General features: G+C 43.1%; 1 protein-coding gene across 2 annotated transcripts; it reads left to right on the forward strand.

The window, feature by feature from the left end:
* Positions 1 to 1,261: 1,261 nt before the first annotated feature.
* Positions 1,262 to 23,927, forward strand: arhgap17a (Rho GTPase activating protein 17a). 2 transcript variants are annotated; one of them, XM_080833774.1, is made up of 20 exons: positions 1,262 to 1,665; positions 7,614 to 7,653; positions 11,706 to 11,810; positions 12,077 to 12,153; positions 12,400 to 12,511; positions 12,664 to 12,740; positions 13,605 to 13,722; positions 15,035 to 15,103; positions 15,262 to 15,343; positions 15,933 to 16,060; positions 16,595 to 16,706; positions 16,798 to 16,879; positions 16,969 to 17,049; positions 17,280 to 17,393; positions 17,485 to 17,576; positions 17,670 to 17,826; positions 18,618 to 18,881; positions 19,608 to 19,735; positions 19,848 to 20,381; positions 22,358 to 23,927. In XM_080833774.1, exons 1-20 carry the CDS (start codon positions 1,613 to 1,615, stop codon positions 22,462 to 22,464), a joined length of 2,532 nt encoding a protein of 843 aa, XP_080689900.1. In that variant the 5' UTR covers positions 1,262 to 1,612; the 3' UTR covers positions 22,465 to 23,927. The 2 variants fall into 2 exon arrangements, with proteins under 2 accessions (XP_080689900.1, XP_080689901.1); XM_080833775.1 differs by lacking the exon at positions 18,618 to 18,881.
* The last annotated feature ends 250 nt before the right edge of the window (positions 23,928 to 24,177 follow it).

Below are 24,177 nucleotides of genomic sequence, written 5' to 3' on the forward strand. Positions count from 1 at the left end.
CTTCGAGACTGACTTGATACATTTTAGTATGAGCTTATACAGAATAAACAGAAAATACAATATACAAATGGAAAAGTCCATACTTTACAGATTATGAGGAAGACGCAGTGTTTTGTGAATACAATCAGACATTGTAAGGGCTCAATGCCACATACTGCTTAGATGATGCTTCATTAGCCGTGAACATGTCCAGTCTCGTAGAAAAGTTCTTCATTTGAATGTTGGCCAATCAGAATCAGAATCAGCTTTTATTGGCCAAGTTAGTTTGCACAAACAAGGAATTTGTTTTGGTGCAGTGGCTCTCAGGTGTGCTTACACATATTACACAAATATACATCACAAAACAATACAACAGTGCAAAACAATACATCAGTGCAAAACAATACAATACAACAGTGCAATGGTCAACAAGTCTTAAAAAATATATACAAACAATAGTGCAAAGTGGAGAGTCCAGGAAGAGCAGGAATAAATAAAATACAATATGGTATGAGTATGACGGTTGTATAGGAAGGGTGGAATAAATAGATATGGTTGCAGGGGTAATTGTACAATGAGTTATTTTGTTTTCAATGTTGGCTTTAAAAGTCAAGATTGCACACCATCGCAATATGTGAATTTTTCTCTAACTTAGAAAAGGTCTACGTGTTTTATCAATTTTTTTGTTATTATTGTTGTTAAATATCTCTCAAAATATGTTTTTGTCGCACATCTATCTTTAAGAATCTATCATTAAACTTGATGATAAATGTGTTTGCTCATATGCCTATTTCTCTTATGCACTGTGATGTTTTAAGCAGAATCAAAATTATGGCAATTCTCAGATGGTAGAATGACCTAATTGTGATAATTAGGCCATTTTGTTGTACTGCGTAACAGATCTAGGACACAATCCCTTGTATCCGAAGGAGTATTTACTTTGTGTCTATAAATCAATATTTGATCAACCCATGCTTAGTCAAAGCTTTGATTTTGTTTGTTATGATCATGGATGTGTACATGGATGTGCTCCACTACTCATTCCACTTTCAGTCATATATATGGTGCATCGTGCAGTAAGAGGCATATGCAATAGGTTTGATTGAAACATAACCTATAAAATATGCATTACTCTCACCTCTCTGAGTTCCCTGACTACGACAATAGCAACAGTGCTTTATAACTACCCACAACAATCTGCGAGGGAGGTGGATGCTACGTATACTTCCTGCATGCATACGCCATCAGCTTTGTACTCTGCGGTAAGGTAGGAATTGTTGGGAGAAAGGGCGATTTGTTTAAGTGAATTAGCTGGCCAATTTACTGCATGGACGGACTCATTGGCCTTATTAGTGGTAGAATACGGATTAATTCTGATAATTTTAGGAACATATAACTACTGCAAAGTACGACATGAATAAACCCCGAGATGTCATCCAGATAACTTTTTTCATCGTTTCTTGTTAGCTAGCTTGAAGTAGGCTAAGCTAATTATCGGAAAAGTTTAATGTGATAAGCTAGCTAGCAATCTGAACACCTTCATGATCAATCAAATGATTCCCTGCTGATGAGGCATATCGTTGGAGAGTCTTTTTCACTTTTTCACTGAGTGTAATCAACCGTGGGACTCAAAATGAAGAAACAGTTCAATCGGATGAAACAACTGGCCAACCAGACTGTTGGCAGGCAAGTATTAATTTCTTTAATATAATTCTGACAATAACTAGCTTGCCATGTAGCTAACAAGAGCTCATTTTGATATTGTGTATTGTGAAGTTAACGTTCGTTTTGATTGCGCTGATTTTCATATCTATTTGCTACGTTCATTTGGTAGCTAGCTTGCAAGGATATCCAGCTGTTGATAACTAACTCAGGTTAACTTAAATGGAAGGGATTTTTAACACTCTGTCCAATGCAATACTTTGAATGCTAGTCACCTTAGCTGGCTAGTTATTCATTGAGTTTACCAGCTGTTCTTGATGTGGAGCGCTATTCGTTTTTAGTTTTTACCAATCAACGTGGACGGTGGCCAACGGTACATTAGTTACTCATATGTCCATTAAGTGATACCTCACTAGTTGAGACATGTAACGTTATGCCTAGCAATTTATCTTGTCGCAGCATTGTTCTGACAGCTGTTCGAACTCTTGAAAAGCGTGTTGTTGATCTCTTGCTAGCTATATTGCCATCCATGAATTACATGGCAGGGAATTCTCTGCTCAAAGCTAATGGTATCTGGCTATGTGTCCCTGGCCTCTGATTTCGGGTTTTCCTGTTATTATATAGTATCCTAACATTTGAGCATTGCGTTTCTTGACTTACTCACTCATGATATTTATGAGGAAATCAACAAGTGTTTTGTATGTCCGTTACATTTCTGTTGAAACAGCTGTTTCTTTTGACAATTTTGTCGTTACATAAGTCTGCAGATAGTGTCACCACAGCAAAAAGGTTTTGACAGTCCGTGGGTATGCTTCCAGTGGCCTTAGGAGCTGCCCAGATGAGACATCAATGGCCCCCTTGATTTGCCAGCCCTGTGAGCCGTTACTGCAGACTTCCACCCACAAGATAATGTCGTCTGTGTCTTAATGAATGCAAAATGGTTTTCGTCCATTGTAGAACCCTGGCCTACATTAGAAACTCTGCGAGGACTTGCCTGTGGTGCTATTTTGGAATACATGCATTGCAAACGGGGTGTGTAAGGTTGTGTCTACTGTCATAGGAAAGTCACTGAAACACACCCGTTTGAATAGAGCCAAACTGGACCTTGTAATTTCTTTGCTCCTTTCTCTGTAAGTGTATCCACAGGAAGACTTTTGTTCAGCTATACATTACTGCCAGAATTTGCTTCCTTCTGGATTTACTACTGAGTTTATGAAGATGACTTATCATCAGATCAAGTCTAGTAATTGGAGGATATGGTGTCTGTAAGTAAGAATTGTTTAAAATAAATGAGTGGGTGCTTTGTGTGTTGACAGGGGTGAGGCTGGAGCAGGGTGTTCCCTACCCTTGAATGGCATAGTTTTCTTTCCTGATTATTTCATGGGGGAGTCATACAGAGAAGTGCCAGAAATGATCTGCCATTGGCCATGAGAGAGGGGATTCCAGTCTGGTACACATCTACTCTAAAACTAAGGCTAATTAGTTTCAACTCATATATTTTATATGACAGCTGAGGCATTGGCTCGAATCTGTGGAACACAAACAGCAGTCTGGAGAGGGTCAGTGAGCCAAGTGCTCTAGATACTATCTGGAATTATAAATAGAGTTACTATTCCAGCCCCTAATACGTAAGGCTGATGCTTGGATATCTGTTTCTCAGACGTAAATACGTGATAATGTACAGCCATTAAGGACAAATATTTTGAGTGTAGCACTACGTCAATAGCACTAAATCCATTACCTTCCAAGCTCACAGCAAAGTGAGTTTCTGAAGTACTGGTGCCCATTTTGTCATGATTTTTAAAAAGTTAAAATCTTGAAAGCCCCAATCTAATGGCCTCCCTGTGTTTGCAGCCTTGGCTGGGTTTTGATGCAGAGCGGCATCACTGGAATTCCCATCATTTCCTTTATGTATTTTACTAACCATAAATCAGAGGCTTGTGATGCAGAAAGCAGACCTGAGTGTCCATGGGGCAGAAGGAGGCTGTAGGGAGGGGGGTGAGGGGTAGGTCACAAGGGGGGGGTCCAGAGGCAGGACGCAGGCCTCAGCTGGTCTCCGAGTTCCTGTGATTGTAAAGTGACGGAACACCGTGTTCAGCATGCAGCTCCTCAAAGGAAATCGCTCCTTATTCGCCTTTTTAAAAACAGGAAATGGTTCTGGCTGAGGAAGTTTGATTTCTAGGAATGGAATCAAAGATAGGTAGAAAGGTATGGCAATGGCTGTTTGGAATGTGAAAAGGGTTCCCCAGAGCATGCCATGTTGGGTCTTTTTCTATTTGTATTATGCATGGATGAATTTAACTGGACTAGCAAAATGTTCCAAAAACATACAGGGAAGATGTTGGAGCGTGTCAAGTAATTTTCAATAAACCTGTACTCCTTTTTTTTTTGGCTTCCTAATTATGCAGAGGAGTTGTTTGGGCCTGCCTGTGTAGGCCAGATCTTGCATCAGTGAAGAATTCAGGTAAAAGTATGGAATAGGCACGCACCCATTCTTTTCCCATCAGCTGTCATAGAGCTGTCATACTGCAGAGCTTTATGTGGCTGTTGAAATAGGGCCTCTGCTCCTGTTCAGGCCTCGTGGTGATTCTGGCATTTTCTGAGTGTTTTGTCATTTAACCTGAGGATATTTCATTACACAACAGCTCCAAATCAGCACAGCAATGCGATGAGTCACAGCCTGTTTAGGGAAAGATGTGTGTGGATGTCGTTACCAAAACTAAATCAACGAATTCAGGAAGAGTATTAAAGTTTTCAATTTTGGATTGCACCACCCTTTGCTACTTGAGATCAGCTGTCTAAGGCCATGATTGTCATCTGTGCTGATATCATAGGTTCCTATCGCAAGCAAGTCAACAAACAGATTGTTTGAAGATCACAAGTGTTTTTTGACTGGAAAATGTTGCCATGGAGACAACTGTTTATCGTGTGCTTTTTTTTGTCTGTGTGGTTTTCCCCATTCACCGCTAAAATGCCAACTTGCCCTTGTTTTTCATCCACACTTTCACAACTCAAGGCTGCTTTTTGTGGGTGGGCTTGCTTCGGTCTGTTGAGTATGGAGCAGTTTAAGAGATGTGGTGGGTGGACGGCAAAGAAAGATTGACAGAGGAGTTTCCTATTTTATATCAACATTATCAAACAGCCCTTATGTCTCTGGAGTAAACCTGCTGTTTCTGTCCCAAAGCAGCTCTGGGTAGGCCTGTGTGAGCCTCCTGGAAATGCAGGTTTACACACTGTCTTCTCAGAATCTTGGCTTTGTTTGTGTGTGTTTCAGCGTGTTGGTGGTAAGCTCGGGTGTTGACTCTTGAGTACTTGTGAGGCATTAATTGTAAAGTTTCCCTGAATGCAGTTATAAGCGCTGTGTAAATGCAGCTTTGTTTATTGTACCATTCCATTGACGTTGGATCAGCTGGAGTGTTGTGATGTTGCCTTGTACCATTACAAACTAAATCCAGTATGAGAGCCTTTGACTTTTAACCCCGATGTTGGGGAGATGGGTTGAGCATAATATTTTGTACTTCATCAAGAGAGGGTGGTATGGTCCATCAAGCCTGTGCCAGTCTGTCCGTTGCCTTTGTGAATAGCCTAGTTCAGCACATTTTCGTCCAGGCTTGCAGTGCAGCGAATGGGCACATGGTAATGTTTCACACTTTGATGCAGGAAACAGCCTAATGGCCAGCCTCATGAAATCGAGCCACTGAAATCTGTATTACTTTGATTGGCTCTTCTCAAGGCAAACCACAGTTCATCAAAGGAGGAGTGCCATCATCAGCGTACTGCCATGCACTGCAGCTCTTGCTCTTGCCTCTCCCAAAAGCACACGTGACCTCACCAGCTTGGCCTAGGCTTTGTTCCAGAAAGAACTGGAAAGAGAAAAAAAAAAAGCTTTTGAATTCTCTCTGGACTTGGTTGCAACTTCTCTTTCTTTTTCCTAACCCCCCCCTTTACTTCTCTCTCTCTCACTCACTCTCCCTCTCTCAATCTCTCTCTCTCTCCTTGTGTTAATTGGAAGCAGCTGTCACAAGGTTACTGCAGTGCAGGGAGGTTTGGTTTTGGCAGTGGAGGAACATGGCAGACAGAGAGAGGACTGGTAGATGGGTATGGGAGAGGGATCACTAGCCTAAATATGTCCTGTAATTTAATGATCTCATAATTGTCTGTTGGATGACTGTGGGAACCCGTCTGCTGGAGATAAGCATAAAAGGGCTCTCTCGTAGAACTTAGTAAGTCACCAGTAAAAACCACCAAAGATGCAGCTGTAAAATCCTTAGGCTATCTTCAGGACAAACCTGATCTTATTAGCATCAAAAGGCAGGAGCAGATCATTGCTAATGAGTAGCCTATTTGCCCTCTCGCTGTAGTAACAAATGAAATGGACCTGATTTGATTACCAATGGTATGATTCATGGAGGGGTTACGAAGAGGAGGGGCGTGAGGAGAACCTTGCGTTTTGCTACTTCAGGAATCCATTTGCGAGAGCCTTTTACCCCACCCCATACCCTTGTAGCCTGAGACGGCAACCAGGGCTTGCCAAGGCCACACTGTTGCCATAACAATAAACAGGAGTAATGGGGGGCGGCGTTATTTTGATTAGTAATATCGTAAACCAGCGGGGCTATATTTTATTGCCATAATAAATGCAATGGTATGGAACTGAGCTGAGGAGGTAGCAGGTAGCAGAAATACATGGAGGTAAAAAAAATAATCTCATTACAGAACATAACATGACAACCATGACCAGAGCTGCTGTGTCACTGATTTATTAGCATTATGCCAGTTTACACAGATGCTTCAGCAGTTACCCGGCAATAGTAAGAAAAGTTCATTTTAAATAGGCCTATCAGACACTCTGGGAGACTTATTTCACACATAAAATTGGAAATATGGTGTTGCAATTGTGTAGGACGTATCATGCTGAAGATAAGACACCAATGTCCGTGCATAATAAGCTAAGCTGATTACTGTGTGTTCGGTGTAGCTCCACAGTAACAACCCTGAGGCATAGGTGTTGATAAACCCTGTGAACTAAGCCTGTGTTTCCCACTCGCAAGGTTTTTTGAGAACCTAATCGGAATGCCTGTCAGAGTGTTTTTTTGGTTTGCTATTAATAGGGCCTTAACCGTGTGGATGCAGGGCTGGCCCTGAGAATGGATGGGTGGTGTATTGAGAGCTGTGGGAAAGTGGAAGGGCCCAGGGCTCCGGCCTACAGACAGCTGTCCAACTCGACAGTCTAGTCTAGTCAGCTGTCAGGTGGCCCTCGAGCAATGTCTGACGGATTCTTTCAGTGCTGCGCTAGCATTTTTGCTGTACTAATACCACATGCATGCCTGTTTCAGTTGGGATTTCTTGAATGCTGTAACATGCATATTTATCATGACAAACCAAACAGCTATTCATGATATGGAAAATGTAGAATGTTGTTCATTTAGACCAATCAGTGATCAAAATGATTAACCTATACAGATATAGATCATCACAGGGTGCTGGGGTATGATGGTTAAACAGCTGGAATAACAATGAATTAGCTGTCTGTTTTGAGTTTATAGGCAAGTGGATATGTAATCTTTCCTCTGTTTGTTTATTCAAGATATGTAAATACCATTGCCTAAATCTTATCTATTGTTATGTCAATTTTCCCTTATGCTTAAAACAACTGAGTGGGTAGGGCTCTTTCCGTCAGGAATAATATTTAAAACAAGAATGCTACCCTGACGGTGTTCGGCTAGCTTCTCGAACACCGTGCTCTTCCCTCAGTGACTCACTGAGGAAGGCTGTATGTCAAAACGTTTACTGTGACATTTACTGTTGCTAAAAACAAAATCATAAAACAAAAAACAAGAGTGTTTGAGTGCAGACTTTCTCTCACTGCCTTGCCGGTGTTGGAATGGTGCTGATTTAGAGTGTGCCTTTGAACAAAGTCTTAACAATCTGCTCCACCCATCTAACCTCTTATTGTTATTCTTCATTTGCAGGGCTGAGAAAACAGAAGTCCTAAGCGATGACCTTTTACAGGTGAGAACTTATCTTTGTGGTGATCCCCTGGTGCGTAACTAGTGCAGCTGGGTTTCTAACCAACTCATTCGCATATTCTAAACACATTTATGAAGAGCGATTGTGTGCACATTTCCATGTGCTGTGTTATGTGAATTAAAAGGGAAACTCTCCTAATGAAGGGAGGAGTTGTGAACAGCTGTGGGTTCAAAACTTTAATGGAGGATGTAATAAATGCAATTTGATGTAAATAAACGTGTTTCCATCAAACTTCGTCACATTATACCCAATGCGAATGGGGAATTAATCCACCCCCTCTTGCAAATTAATTTCTTATTTGATTTTCAACAAATTATGGGACTTTCAAGTGTTTCCAGTTAGGATTTCCTATTCAAATGGTCAAAATTTGCATTATAAAGTTGGATGGAAACCCAGCTACCGTCTGTACTTGTAAATGTGTCCTGTGTTCAGCAACTCTAGGGCTGTTGAGGCAATGCTAACTGACATTAGTGAGAGTCAAGGCTGATTTATACACCGATAAAGGGCACTAGTAAATGTTTGCCTGGTCGATTGAACTGTAATCCTGGTTGTGTACAGTGGTGGGAACCATATGAGTCATGGCGCTTGAGCAGGTGGAGCCTGACTTCACGCTGCTAGGCAAACACATTCCTAACGCCTTATTTAGATGGCCCAAGAATGTGTCCAGTTGCATGAATGAAGTGTTAAAAAAACAACCCGAGGTGTTGCATCTGCCATGCTGTGTTAGTTGTTCAGCACAACACGGGCTGAGATTACTGTGTACGTAACAGTAATAGTGTGGGGGAGATCAGGCTGAACCTTTAATGATGTTCACTATATTAAGACCCCTTTAGGCCGAATCTCGATTCTTCCCCTTGCCCCTTTTGCTTTGTCTTTGTCTTTGTCTTTGTCTTAACCCTAGCACTTGAAAGTGTAAGGGCCAAGGGCTGAAAACTTTCCCCCATGAAATGAGACGCCACTCGGTTTCGGGTACGTCATGCGTGACTGTATGAGCTATGAAACGAGCGATTTAAAAAAGGTTTCAATGAAGAACATGGTTGCAAATATACTGTATATGTATACAACTGTGTAGAGCAAGAAACAAGAATGTCGTAATTTTTTAATTAATTATAAGCCAAAAATACTTACATGTAGTGTATGTAGCATCTAGCTAGAAAGCTACCTTATAAGCCAATGGAGTGGTGGTATAAGCGCTAATTGTAACCTAAAACTACTGTTTGAAAGCTTCAGTTAAGACTTACAATACTCTGCATCGTTCATGTAGCACATTTCAGATCAAACCGAGTCAATTTAAACATATAAAAAGTTGTGTAGATAGCTTTATTCATGTAAAATATTCCTCACTTCAAGCAGCCATGTTTTTTTGAAAATTCCCGAGCTGGTTTCGCTGTGTGCTCTGGGATAGCCCTTGGAGGAGCAAGTGAGGTCTCGGATCATCTTAATTTTAAGGGGTATAAAGCCCTCAATCTTATCCCTTAATCTTGATCAAATTGGGTATTGAGACACCACTAGCTCTCACATGAACGCACAACTTCAAGGGTAAGGGGGAAGATAAGGGGCAAGGGGAAGTATTGAGATTGGGCCTTAAGCATCGTTTGCCTCTTACAGAGGTACTTTTAGGTGACTTGCTGTTAAAAGTGTGCAGTGTCAATAAAAAGAAATAATGAATCCTTAATATTCCCTAAAACTGTTCATGCCCTTATCCTAGTTATCAGTGGTGGGGTGACACCACTAATAACTGGGATATGAGTAGAGTAACCTCTGGTAGAGTGTGGGGCAAAGGCCATTACCTGGGAGTCTTCCTAATACTAAAAATAAAATAAAATACATGTGAAATGTAGCTGGGGTTTGTATGGGAGACTGTTGAGAATGAGATTGTGGAGCTGACTACAAAACATCAACCCACTGCACCTGACCAGTCTGGTCTCTTGTGGTAGCATGCTGGCTCATAGCTCTCTCAAGAGTCCTTGTGATGTGTTATTTGGCTTTGCTTCCACCCTTCAGGCACATATCTCTCAGGAACATCCTCTGATGTGGCACACGAGGAGTCATTTTCAAGGCTTTGGGGGTGTTTTTATTCATAGGTCTGTCTTCCACCTGGTTGTTTTGATGGACTCTGTGGATCAGGATGGTATTCCATCAGTCCCAGCTGTCTGTCTGTGTGTATAGCACAGTTCCTCCAGGATTGACGCAGTTATTCAAAGTTCTTGTCTCCGTGCCAGTAAGGCCCAGACATCCACTCTCATGGGGGATAGTAAGTTCTGTTGACCAGACAGCATCATCAACACTTGTGGCCCAAACAAGAAATGGAAATGATGAATGTGCTTGTATGAGATCTCTGATTAGATTTCACATCCCCAATCTGTAGGGTCTTGACAAAAACCAAGATCCACACCCATTTTGAACAGAGTCCAAGCAGTTCTACGGCGGCCCTTCTCACAAGACCACGTGCATGTCTGGACATGTTCACCTCGCTGAAGTTTGGCTGAGTTGGAGCTGCACTCCTAGCTAGCTGTGGGATTTCCCTGCTCAGAATCAGTGAAGGCCAGGGCATTGATCTGCTTCCCCTTCCCCCAAAGCTGAGAATTGTTTGGTCTACGTACCGTCTGGCCTGTGATTTAAAAAATAAAAATTATGGATGGAAACAAAAAGGAAGCCCACCAATTGCTCACCATCCATGCCAGTTCCCTTTAATCCAAACACTTCTTCTAGAACAGGATCTCCCTGAGCAGCAGAAGGGGTCAGTGGATTCCCCTTGTTCCTGTGCCAGGTACGCCTGCTGTCTGTCTGCTCCCATGCAGGAGAGGGGAGGGGAGGGGAGGAGAGGGGAGGGGAGGGGATGGGAGTGGAGCGGGGTTGCCTGGATGGAATGCCTGTTTGACCCAGCTGCTGAGGGAAGGGACGGCAGGGCTGGAGTGACGTAATGGAGGCCAAGAGGTGCGCCGAGGCGGTTATCTCCACTTCCAGCCTGTTGGAATTCTTGAACTGTGGGGCTGTTTTTGGAACACAATCACTTTTCTTTTTTTTTTTTTCACTTCTTCCCCTTCCTTTTTTTTTGTTCAAAGTTCCTTTGTGAGTTTGAGAGTTTGAACTCTCCACGTCATCCCCTCCCTGCCTGTTCAAACACACACTGACATGTTGCGCTAACTTTTTGTCATTTTTGTTCCCTATTGCGCATGGCTGTCTTTCTGTGTGAGCGCATTTTTTCCAGTTTTTGGAAACACCCCCTCCTTTCATGCTGTAGTTGTACCTGTGTGCAGGAATCGTAAATGACAGATGTTCACGAATGGTCAAGTAAATAGTCCTCAAGCTTATCATGTCATATGTATCAACTGTGGGTGACAGAGGCTGTTTCTGTTTGGTTGGTTTCCTAAGCGTGAACATAAACATGTATATGTGTGACGGAGATTCTAATACTGTACACACTGTTTCTTGAAACCCAGGGAGAATATACCGTATAATATGTGAAGCATTTCCAAGACAAGGCCAGGAGTCATGGCCTAATGTTCTTGATGTCAACAGTGGAGTATGAGTCATACGTCTTTAAAAAGCACATCCTTCTGCATCGCTCCTTTGGGAGTGGTGTTATCAATCAAACTTGAACTTACCCCACCCCTTCCAGAGACTTCCAAAACCACGCATAGTTGCCCTCCAGGCTGCTCGTGTCAGCTAATTTCTGTTTTGTACAGTAAAGGGCTTTCAAAACAGGAAAGAAAACGACCCTTTTTAATAGTAACTATGGAGATAGTTACTATGGAGAGGGGAAACAATGGCCTTATTTGCTGCTCATCCGTACATATGCACCAACACGGCTTGAAGAATTCCTCCTCCACGGTGTCATGGGTTCTGCAGTAATTGCATAACGGATCTCAAAAAGTTTGTCTTTGTTGTTTGTTTGCTGTTAGTTCCGCAGTGTGAAAAAGTCCGACTCAGTCAGGGGTGAGAAATGATGACGGGCCTTAGAGCACTTTGGTGATATTGATTCTCTCTCTCTCTCGCTCTCTCTCCCCCCCCCTCCCTTGTTGTTTGTGCAGATCGAGCGACGTATGGAAATGGTGCGTGTGGTGTCCCACAACATGCACAAGAGGATGGTCTCGTGCCTGCAGGGACACATCGGCACCGACGGTGAAAAGAGACATGTACGCAACCCGTGTGCGCCGACTCTATAGCCCCCTCATTTGCACATCCACCCCAACACCCTTTACGACACTGCAGCTGTCACAGTGTGCTCTGCATTCACTGACGGCAAAACTAACATAGCCCTTGACACGGGTCAGGAATTCAACATCAGGCTTATGGAAAACTATTGAGAACATGTCACTGCAAATGTTTAAGTGATGTCTGCTCACTCTCCACCCCCCCCCCCCCCCCCCCCCCCCCCACCACCCCCTCTGTTCCCACACAGAAAAAGCTCCCGCTATTCGGCCTGTCACAGTCCATGCAGGATGGAGGTGGTCAGATGGGGGAGGAGTCGCTCATAGGGTGCGTCTAAGGCACTTGCACTGTTTCAACTCTCTACTCTGCCTATGAATTATGCCGAATCAGCCGTTTGGTGTCGACCTTATTCTAAAGTTATGACTCATGTATAGGACCAAATTGTGCCAGTATGAAGGCTTGGTGGCCAATGGAGATTAAGTGCAGAGTACTGAATTGTGTTACAGATATTTGAAGGGCTAAATGTAATGGTATATTTAATGGGTTTCTTTTCTTGTTTGAATGTGTCTGTAGGAAAATGTTAGAGGTCTGCGGGGATGCTGAGAACCGGCTAGCCTCAGAGCTCATGCAGCATGAGGTGCAGATTGAGAAGGATATTTTAGACCCCCTCAATCAGTTAGCAGAGGTGAGGCCTTTATGTTCACACTGTCCATGGCAGTATAGCACATGTCCCCTTATGGTATCTCCCTTGAAAAAATATAGATTCTGAAATTCAAATCTGTCCCTTATCTACCATTATGCAGAAAATCTCTTTAACCAGCATCTGCTTCCTCTTAGGTGGATATTCCCAACATTCTGAAGCAGAGGAAGCAGTTGGCCAAGCTGGTATTGGACTACGACTCAGCAAAAGCAAGGTAAGGTTTTGACAGATGACATACACAAGGGCACTCTTGTGCTCATGCCGCTTGAGAAGCCAGCGGGGCACATCAAAGTAATTTCATTGTATCATGGTGCCCCAGAGAACTCTCGAGGACAAAGCTTTTTGATGGATAGGTAGACTGGAAATGTTTTGTATAATAGTAGGTCATTAGGTTAGCCAAACTGAAGGTGTAACCTGAGGAGTGATTGACACTGCACTGCACTGGAATCGAACTTGCAACCTTGGACACCAGAAGGTGCTAACAAGGATACTTGATCCCATGGGAACTAGTTTCGTACTAGAAAATCTCTTAACGCATCAGGGACTGAGGTTTGCTCACTGCACAGCCCTACCTGCTGGTTGCTGTTAGACCCATTAGTTGAACAAGAGGTTCTCACCAAAATCACAAGTGAGAGCCAGAGCTATATCCGAACCATAGATGTTCTAACAGATTCCCTTTGCAATAATTATTGTTATGCCTGATTGTAAAACAGACATACTAGCTTGCTTTTCATTATGTGCGTCATCATATCAGCACCGTTACTCTCTGCATTTAAAAAACACCCAAACCTCTGCAAACACCAAAAACATTTGCATGCAATAAAAGTGTTATAACGCATAGAGGCTGAGGTTGTACTTGCTGAAAATCTGCAGACCACTGCAGTAAGATATTCCTGCTCAGTCAAGGAAATGGAAGGAAACGGCCTGCTGTGCAATTTAGCCTCAGCAATAGCACGTGCCACAACACTGAATGCAGGAAATCATCATTTGAAACGTACAACAAAAAACATGATCTTGTGTGCCACAATTTAGTATTCCATTGAATGTGTGTAATTGGTCTTTCTGTCTGTCTGTTCAGGTGGTTGCAGGCAACCAAGTCGATAATCTCAGGAACTAACACTCAAGCGCTTACAGCCAAGGCAGATTCACTCAAAGAAGAGGTGGATGAAGCCATGAACAAAGTGGAGCAGTGCAAGGTAGTATACTCTCCATAACACTTGCCATAATTCAGTCACCATGTGTTTTACAGTAGGGTAAAGACAAAAAAATTAAAAACAGTTTTAAAAGTAACAATTTGGCCATTGAACAATGGTGCCAGGCTTTAACAGTCACTATGTAAAAAAAGAAAAACCTGACAGAATTGTTTATAAATGCTAAACTATGAAATGCAGAGCTGTTTGTCTAATTTGTGGTGTGCCGAGCTTCCCTTGTGCCCTGGGTTGACGGCCGTAAAGTGGAAACTTCCTGTCAGCAGAGCACACGTCCCACTGGTCCACAGCGCTAGGCTCCATTGTGTTTGCGTGGAGTCATTTATCTGTAAGCAGCGGCCGCACCGAATACGGGAAGCCCAGGGCCCAGCTTTCCCCTTAGTAAGCTCTTTTCCCTGCGCCAAGCTGGGAGTCGTTGACCAGACAATGAAAGATTAATGAGTTACCAGGGAGAACCTAATGGATGTAAAGTGTGCCAAAGACTAATGCTCACCATACCCGAGAAGACTTTGAAAATACTTTTAAAAATCTGACACCCTCTCACATCTGAAGGCAATGCATTAGAGCTTTTTGTCATGGCTATGATCTTGCATAGTCTCAGGGTCACTATTTGCAAGACTGCAACTAGATTCCTGTTGAGATTATTTCCCGTTATGCTCCTGGTGGAAATTTACAAGAAGAAAAAAAACTGTTTAACAATGGAGCAGACACAGAAGCAGATTTTGACCACAGCTGACCTGGGAAGAACTGTTAAAAAAGAGACTCTTGATCCCTCCACAACTCCACCGGTTTCACCTCCTTTTGCACAGTCCAACAGAACCACGGTTCCGAGGCCTACCTGGAGTCTCCTCCATCTACCTACCAGAAATGTTCCTGTACCTGTTTCTGTGGGGTGCTGGAGAGAGCTCACCAATTGATTGTTGATGCAATGCCCATGTAACTATTTGCATGAGCCAAAACTAAAAACTTATGATAATATTAAATGTATTATGCTGACTTTATTGGAACGTCAAGGCGGGAAAAAGACACACTTAAGAGGGCTCCGATAACCACCTTATACTGAACGATCGATATGAGTGCAGCGCAACGGCTCTCACAACTCCAGCAAAACTCGTGATTTCATCCAGAAATTGGAAATTTGTCTGCGACAGAGAATTCGCTTGAAAAATCGTTTGGTGTAAGGCTGGTATAAGTTGTTTACCAGAAATGTTTTAGATAGCTGCACCGATGTGAGTGGGTTTTGAGGCACAGTTTTGGGTTAAAGTGCTGACGTAAGTATATTTTGTTTTGACATTTTCAGGATCAACTTGCTGCAGATATGTACAACTTCTCGTCAAAGGAGGGAGACTATGCGCGATATTATGTATTGGTAAGTGAATGAAAAGTGTGTGTGCGTGTGCTCACATGCAAATCAGTGAATGGTTTCAGTCGACAGATTTTTTTCCTGACTGTAAAGTTCTGTTTATTTTGCTTCTGGCTGCACTCTCTCTAATGGTCCATGTGTTACAATGTGGGCTCTGTTTCCAGCTATTGGAGGCACAAGCGGATTACCACCGCAGATCACTTACAGTGCTTGAGAGTGTCCTGCCAACCATCCAAGCACAGCAAGGTAACTATTGGACTAACAGCTGCAATATCTTCTGCAGTAAACGTGTTTTCATAAAGATCACTGCTGTGTGAATGTCAGGAAGCTTCCATGCTACGCCTCCTGTCAACCAAGTCATTTTGGAAAAATATATGTGCATTGTAGATACTTTGAAAGAGGTTTCAGTCCACATATTAGTGTTTCAGTGTATTAATGTCCACAATGACGCTCCTGTACCGAATGCCCTTCTTTTCCCCCCTTTTTGTAAGTTTTTGCTTTGTGTATTGTGCTTAATGCCACATGTTTTGCAAGAAACAAACAGGCCCACTCTTTCTCCCAGCATGTGGCCCATGACTCACTTTCCCCACAGCTCACACCTGGTCTCCCTACCCCTCCTTCACACAAACATCACAGGCACACTCTATTCAATTTCTCACCACCTCAAACCTCACACTTGATCAGAGAAATTGGTGGAAATTGAAACCTCCTTTATCCCCAAACACTTTCAGATTCTGCCCCTTTTGTAATGTTCAACAAGCACAGGAAAGAAATGTCTTTGAAGCAGTCTGTAATTTTAAAAAGAGTTCATGCCAATCTACCCTGTGCCCCACAGACTCCTGGACTGAGAAGCCAGCGTTTGGAACGGGCTTAGAAGAGCACTTAAAAAGGAGTAACCGAGAGATCGCCCTGCCCCTTGAGGCCTGTGTGATGATGCTGCTGGAGACGGGCATGAAAGAGGAGGTACATCAGGAGAGGGGGAGAACAGCAGAGGGCACAGGGCCAGATGCAAAGGTCAAGGGGTGACTCAGTCGCTCTTTAACAGGGCAACGGCTTCATTCCAACTGGGCGATGGGACGTGAAATTGAAAACCTCAACCTCAGTCAGATGCAATGCAATCTAAAATAAAGTTGTTTAAGTGCCATGTAAGATTGCCAAGAATAACTTCACAAAAAGTTGAATTCCTAAAGTTGAATTCTTGCAGTTTACCCGGTTGTTTTTTTCTTCTTTTCTTTTTAGAATCCCATTTCTCTTTACAAAAATGACGTAACAAATTACATTTGCAGTACATTGGAGGGAGTAGGCAATACAAAAAGAAAACATTTCCATCTTTCCTGTATAAAACCGTGTAGAAGGGACTGAAACCGATTTATCCTTATTTTTGAAAGATAATGATCCATAGAAATGATTTGGGCAATGTTACCTTTGTTAGCACCTTACCTTGCTTGATGGTTAGAACACTGACCACATTACCCATTTTGTTAAATCTCATTGCAGGGCCTCTTCCGGATCGCTGCAGGAGCTTCGAAGTTGAAGAAGCTTAAGGCCGCTCTGGACTGCTCCACATCTCAGCTGGAGGAGTTCTACTCCGATCCCCATGCAGTCGCCGGTGTGCTCTTATGCTAATGACTGGAGTGTGGTCGTTTCTTTAATTCTAATCAACACTCAACAATACCTAATGATTTTATTCCTGTTATAAGGAGCTTTGAAATCCTACCTGAGAGAATTACCAGAGCCTTTGATGACCTACCAGCTATATGAGGAGTGGACCCAAGCATCCAAGTAAGCTCAGTGAGATTGGACAGCACTGTTTACTTGGAGTAAGACTATTGGAATCCCAGCACTAAAGCTGAACTGTTTTTTCCTGACAGTGTGTCTGATCCTGACAAAAGACTGCAAGCACTGTGGGTGGTTTGCGATCAGTTACCAAAGAACCACAAAGCAAACTTGAGGTAAGCTATAGTGAGACGTGGGATTCTTTTGCAGAAGTCACCAACAGCTGTGAATCATGAGTTAACCTAATGTTGCCGCTATGGTTTTACTGTGGCATGGATTGTTCGTCCGATGAATGTGTGCATGGATGGATGCGTAATTATGTCAAATCCATGATTCTACAAATTTAGAATTATAGTGAGTTGTTTTAATAGTTCACTTTGATTGTTTTTCACATCTCATTTTGCAGGTACTTGGTTAAGTTTCTTGCTAAACTGGCTCAAGACAGTGAGATCAACAAGATGACCCCCAGTAACATAGCTATTGTCCTGGGACCCAATTTACTCTGGGCCAAAACTGAAGGGTAAGGACACTCAATACCCTCAACCAGTGCACTCAACAATACCCTCTTCACACGAGATGTTCTGTCTAACCAGTGTCCACTCTTTTCTTAGGAGTCTGGCAGAAATGGCTGCAGCGACTTCAGTCCATGTGGTGACCATCATTGAACCCATCATTCAGCATGCAGACTGGTTTTTCCCTGAAGGTACGAATCTTCTCTTTAGGAACTTCACTCTCTTTTGGTAACCTCTCAATGCTGACGAGAATCTTACAAAAAATATATTGTTTTTTCTCACAGAGGTGGACTTCAATGTATCAGGGATGTTTACTAAACCAACACCCATTACAAACCACATTAACCACCTGACCACACCAGACTATGATTCAGGCACCATAGAAAGGAAAAGGCCGGGCAGTATGGTGGGACCAGATTCAGATATTCCTCGCAGAGACAGGTACCTTTCCTCTAGTAAATGCTGAATACTGGGTTCACAAGGATTTTCACAGCTTTTCAGTGATGTCGAAATAAAATGTTTACTCATCTCTGCAAAAGTGATTTCCTAACTGCTCGAATTAAAATAGGCTTATTATCTTTCTCTACTAATATAATCAAGTAATGTCTAATTATGCCAAATCATACCTTTGTCAAAAGTATGTCACCCTTAATTTCATGTGGGATGTTGGTAACTGGTATGTTTTAACAAGCCTGTGCCCTGTCCTAGTTGGAGCCTTGAGTTTTCTCTTTTATTTTGCCTGTTATAAAACCCAGGTAGCTACAAAACGTCAAAAATGTTTTGATCTTCTAGGTGAAATCCGCAAGCCAACAAAATGGCAAATGGTGCATTGCAGCTTCAATAGAAGAAACTATGGATAATATAATCTGGCCCACTCTGCCAAAATGCAAAGGGGGAAATAATGTGTCCAAGAAAGGGGCCCCTAGAAGGGCACAAAAACTACTTATGGAGAACTGCTGAGCACATATTTCCCCTAGCAAAAGGCATACTGAGCCCCCTGAGATTTGCGAGGGAACACATGGGAACACACTTGTGCGCAAGTGTGGCAATACTCAAGGTTTCCAGCTGGGACAAGGCCTTGGGTCCTCTCAAATCAATCTAAACCCACCTACTGTTGATCTGGCGTATGCTGTCATTGTTGGAGGATGGTGTCGGGGGGGCTGTTCTTTTGGGGACGTTTTTTTAGCTTGGCGCTGGGTCTGTGTTCACTGTCCACTCTCTCTGTGCTGTAGCGCCGCTAACAAATTACTGGACCACATTCCGCGTAGAGGCAGTACTCTAACTAGAAAGCAGCACGCTTCGCCTGCCTTCCAGCCCCCTCTGCCTCCGGTAGAGGCTGCGGGGGCTGTGGTGGGGCAGCCTGCCGCCGAGCTCCAGCCCCAACTGCCTGTGCCGGGGGGCCAGGGCTTAGAGGCCTGCCAGCCTAGCTTGGCACTGGGGATAGCTGCCCTGGCGGCCGCGCAGCAGCTTCTAGTCCAGCCCAGTGAGGAGAGCAGGTAAGAGCCAAACGGGCTCCTCCGACTCAGCCGTCCTGTTTGATTGGCTGAGGCAGATGTGTGCATGATCAATGTTCTTCTATAAGGAGGTTGCTTAGCAACAGTCATCCAGTATAGGTAGTGACAGATTGTTTGCAGCGTGTGCAGCGAATGAACTATAATTGGAATATTCAACAAAGCATGTGGTTTTAATTTGACAGATAGGCAGAATGGTTTGTGCCAAAAGTATTTCATGCATGCATAAAGTGGCTGAACCTTAATTAAATATTTTCCCCCAATTAACTTGAGATTTGACTAAAGTATGGTGCTGAATTTGAAATACTGAAAGTGTCAGAGCACTTTGGACACTAGACTTTCCTCCAAAGATCGTATACTTGCAGGCAGATCACAATGCTGCAGCCCACCTCTTTTGGGTCTGGTTCAATAAGGCCGTGCCCTCTGAGTGCAAGCCTTTGTTACATGGATCTGTAGACGCCTCTGTGCCCGTGCTAAAACGCACGACTCAGCCTTGTGGGCAGAAAACAATCCAATATATTGAGCCGTTATCTATGCCCAGTAGATTCCAACAGAGAAGTTCCAACATGTGTGCTTAGGGGTTGCTTCTCAGATAAGAAAGGTGAAAGGTTAATCCCATGGGTTAGTGGTTGCTTTGCATGGAACTTGACCATGGTCATGACCTCTTGTATTGTAAGGCAGAAGCTCAGTGTTGACTTTCTCTGGCTCCAGCTCCAGATCCAGGGAGTCTGCATCCACCCCCCCACCCCAGAGAAACGGCTCTGCAGGATCAGGCCAGCTGAATGTGGGGTCCCCAGTGGCAGGAACCACCGGCCCCAGTCCTCACATGACACGCAGAGGTAAGAGACAATGAGGAGACGTGCTCTTGAGTTGAAGATGGAGTCTGGAATTGGGATACAGTGAGATTTCTGTGTTCTAAATTCCATATTTCTACACTGTTTCATTCCCTAGGCACCAAAAAGCCAGCCCCTGCCCCTCCAAAGCCAGCCAACCCCCCTCCAGGTCAACCCGGCCCTCAGCCAGGCCAGTATCCCACGGCAGGTACCCCTCTGTCCCTCCCTCACACACCAAGACCACTCTCCAGCCACTCTCCCACGGCACAGACACCCACTCTGACCGTGGCCCAGCCTGCCACTACACCTCGCCGTCACTCCGGCAACCAGACGCCCATCCAGGCACCCAACCACCCACCCCCACAACCTCCCACGCAGGTCACCCCTCCTCCCCAGGGCCAGACTGAGTCTGGAGGGGACCCTTCTCCGCCCAGCACTCCAACCCCACCCAATACCCCTCCACCAACCACGACTCACCAGGATGGTGCCGGAACCCCCGTCTTTTCGCCGTACCCAACAGGTTCTTTACCCCGGCCGCGACCCGTGCCCAAACCACGGAACCGGCCCAATGTCCCTCCACCGCCACAGCCTCCAGGCTCAGGGCCAGGCACGGACACCAACGGCATCTGCAGCTCTGCATACAAAATGATGGGTAAGCCCCATTCTCTCATCCACATATGTTCAGTAGATTGATTCAAGCATATATATGTCATTATAACGTACAATGGGGTATTAAGCTTAACACTGCATTCAGATGGGGTAGACCTTAAACAAGCAGGTGTTCAACTGCAAGTGATAGAGTAATGCAAAGTGAGTTGTTTCTGTTATGGCTTAGTAGTCTGCTCAACTGGACTGATAAGGGCTTGACAAAATCAAGTTTAAGTTTGGATTACAAATCACTAACAGTAATGTACAATGATGCATTCACAGGTTGAAGAGATTTCACTGGCAGAGGTTTGTTTTTTCAGGGTTGATCATTTAATTACACTGTTGCGCTCTACCATCATCATTATAACCATGCACATACTGCGCGTCTGTGGACTTCATTATTGGCAACATTATAACATTCACAAGACATCCCCCAGCTTCATTTATTTACATTCTTGCATTATCGCTCTCTGTGTCTGTGTGTGGGCTTGAAGAAAACATGGAAAAATGGTTAAGGAAGTGTTTTTGCAAACAAGTGTAAACTAATTTTCTTCCATGCTCTTTCTTAATGGAACATTCTGAGCGCATACTAGATCTCTGCCTCATTAGAAGCCAACTGTTGATTATGAATCATATAGTAGTTATGGCAAGTTCCCTTCAACTCCCTGTTATAAAAACACCAAAACCAAAGGCTGCATAGGAATTTTGGCCCACAATCTATCCACTGTTAATGTAGAATAGCATAATTACTAGCAACATTTTTGACACCTCCCAAACATGCTTACAATGAAGCTAACCAAGCAAGAAGGTAGGGGTGTTCAATCATTTATCGCTATTTATCAGTAAAGTATGTATTTATTTATCTCTACACCTATATAATTTTTCACAACATAAATTGTAATTTGAGTCTGGCCTTTGAGCAACACCTCTACAAACTTTTAATGACATATTAGATAAAACGTATACAAACCCCGCAGACTGGAATTACTTTCCATGTTTGATCCAAGTTGGGTTGAAGTGAGAGACCCCTTGTGAGACGCCACTTTAGTTATTTGCACACCGCTGTTTTCGTTTTGATACAGAGCACATACATATTTAAAGTTTGATTGTGTTTCTTGTATGCCCTGTCTAGTGACGTAATGTATTTATCAATTAAATCAGCCTAGGTAGGGTGGGAGGAAATTGTATCAGAATGTTTCCTGGGTTTGGGGTAGACAGAGATTATATTCAGGCTCTTTTTTTAAGCTTTTATTTTCTATATGCAATTTAGTATTGTTATCTTCTTCAGATTCATTTTCATGGTGTAGAAACACACCTGTTGTTCCAGCCAGCCGCCTAAGTTTTACAGTTCTGTTGTCTGGGTCGGACCCCCTATGAAAATGTGTAAACCAAATAAAATCTGATTTGGCATGCTAGCAAATTACTTTTTAATTGCTTGGATTCAAAATGGGGAAATGATATTACAAATATATTATAAATAATTAAATGAAACTTATTATCCTAGGGTTTCTTGAATGTTTATTACAAATTCCAACCCAATCTAGTTAAAAACAAGCCATTGCTGAGGCTTAGAATGCACATACAAAGAAACACAAACATTTTTATACTTAGCTCCGTGGGCCACACTTCGCCATAACTAAAAAAGTTTTTGGAGCAGAGCTACAGGGTTTTGCAAGGTCCATAAGTTTAATTGAAGTTTTCACATTATGTTTTGTAAGAAAATCCATGACATGAACTGAGAGGTCCTAGGTGAGTTGGTATGGAATGACCTCACCGCTAACTACAGACTGTACTGCATGGTGTGCCTAACAAGGATATTTCCATCTATTTTTAATTAAGTGTTTTATACTGCCACATCTGTATTTAATTAGTATTTTATGTGGCCACATCTGTATTTGCATAGGCAAGCGCAGGATAACACACTTAAAATGCAGTGTCATAATGTATCGTCTTACGGATGTTTACTTTTTCTCTGCCTAGATTCGGGGTTGATGTTCAAGGGGCTGAGCCGGGCTTACGTCCCTGACCTGTTTGTGGAGCCGCAGCCCAAGGACAGCGAGCTTGACTCAGAGAGCACCGTCCTCTGAGAGGGGTCAGCCTTCGCTTCGTAGCGTCCCCAAACCCTTCGCAATCCCCCAGCATCCTCCCCTCTTCCTCCTTTGGCCCCACGGATCGGTAACCAACTGCTGCTCTCTCCCCTCTAGTTACCAAAGTGTATACCGACCTGGCATCCTTCAGCCGCCAGCTACTTTCTTCTTAAGTGCCCAAGCTTTAGACAATCAAACTCTCCCAGTGGCATAGGAGGACTGTGCCAGAGGAGCTTCAAACTAAGCATCTTTACGTGGAGCTACCAGGGCTTGATGGATTATATGGCAGTAAAACAACGCAACCTTAAACGATTCAGATTGCTTGGGATGCTAAAAACCCACAGGAGTTGTAAAAGCTAGGTGATGGGTTGACTTTTTATAGACAACATAAGAGAAAAAAAAATATTGGTTTGAGGTATGAACGGGTGTATGTGTTTGATGGGGTTGATTGTGTGATTATGTGTACATTTGTTTTTAAAGTGACCTTTGCTGACATGAGATGATAAAAGAGGAAAGTTTTGCAGGACGTACAGGAGGTTTGGTTGAAACCCAAAGCACCGCTTAAAAACAAAACACAAAACAAAACAAATGTAGCTGGTGACTGCAGGTTTGCAGTCCATTCATAGACTTAAACTGACCCTTTTTTACTGCTTTTGTATGAGAACTGTCTCCTACTTGCGCTATTTATTACCCATCATCAACACATTCCTGTGGCAAAAGGTTTTGTCTTTGTTTTTAAGAAGCCTTATCAGCGCCTCCTTGCATATTCATAGGGGCTAATTCTATTAATTGGCTATGAGGTGTATCTAAGCCATGATTTATTTGCTGCCTTTCTTTCCTCCTGTTTTTATATTGATGGGGCATTACTGTGACTGGTCAAGTAAACTGAATGTGGTATGACATACCAATTGCTCCCCGATCCAAGTACAATAACTCTTAATGCATTGCAATTGCACTTACAGCTAGGCAAGTGTGACGTTCACTGAGAGTCACAAGAGTCACAAGAGCTGTCCTTGCTGTCCCTGTGAAGATCAGGCATATTATCAGAAAAGCTATACAGGAGTGAAGTGGTGACGTGGTACTTGGGATTAATGGGCCACAGAACTGTCATCTCTTCTTACTTTTATTCAGTACTTTTGTTGTATTTGAGTATAAGGCCATGATCTTGTAAAGAACCATAGATGGTACCTTTTTCATTGGCAAAACTATGTGCAAAGTCAGTGACACCTGATGTCAGTGTTACAATATACTTACTTTCCAGAACATAAGTTCTCTCATTTAAACCAGCTTTTCTGCTACCTTGCTGCCTTATTTCTCAACACTAAGGAACCATTTTTTTTTTTTTTTTTAAACAGGTTTAGAGAATACACTACACTTATGAAACAGGAATTGTTGATGGTGCATTTGAAGCTCAAAAGTTAGATAATACAAGGGACTTGTGAGCTCCAAAATGAATCTGGAAAAAAAGACTGCTTGGTAATACTCATTTTCAATAAAAAGTTAAATGATCATTAACCTGTGTGAACTCCTTTTGTATACATACACATAGTCATAGTGTGTGCTTATCGCCTTTATTTGATTTGTAGTGTAAACTTACAAGGAATATAATTTTGTCCAAGGACACTTCCTTCTGTGAGTGCTGTCTACCAGTAGAGTCGACTATGGGTTGGCCACACAATTTCTGGTGATGGGGAAGGCAGATGACGATCAGAG

The sequence above is a fragment of the Sprattus sprattus genome (genome assembly GCF_963457725.1).
Source record: "Sprattus sprattus genome assembly, chromosome: 3".
Taxonomy (NCBI): Eukaryota; Metazoa; Chordata; class Actinopteri; order Clupeiformes; family Clupeidae; genus Sprattus; species Sprattus sprattus.

What these genes read in the sequence shown, in the direction of transcription:
- arhgap17a (XM_080833774.1), top strand. Translation starts at nt 1,613, where the DNA reads ATGAAGAAACAGTTCAATCGGATGAAACAACTGGCCAACCAGACTGTT. An exon ending in CCGACGGTGAAAAGAGACAT is followed by an intron (nt 11,811 to 12,076) that starts GTACGCAACCCG and finishes GTTCCCACACAG; the next exon opens with AAAAAGCTCCCGCTATTCGG. An exon ending in CGATCCCCATGCAGTCGCCG is followed by an intron (nt 16,707 to 16,797) that starts GTGTGCTCTTAT and finishes TCCTGTTATAAG; the next exon opens with GAGCTTTGAAATCCTACCTG.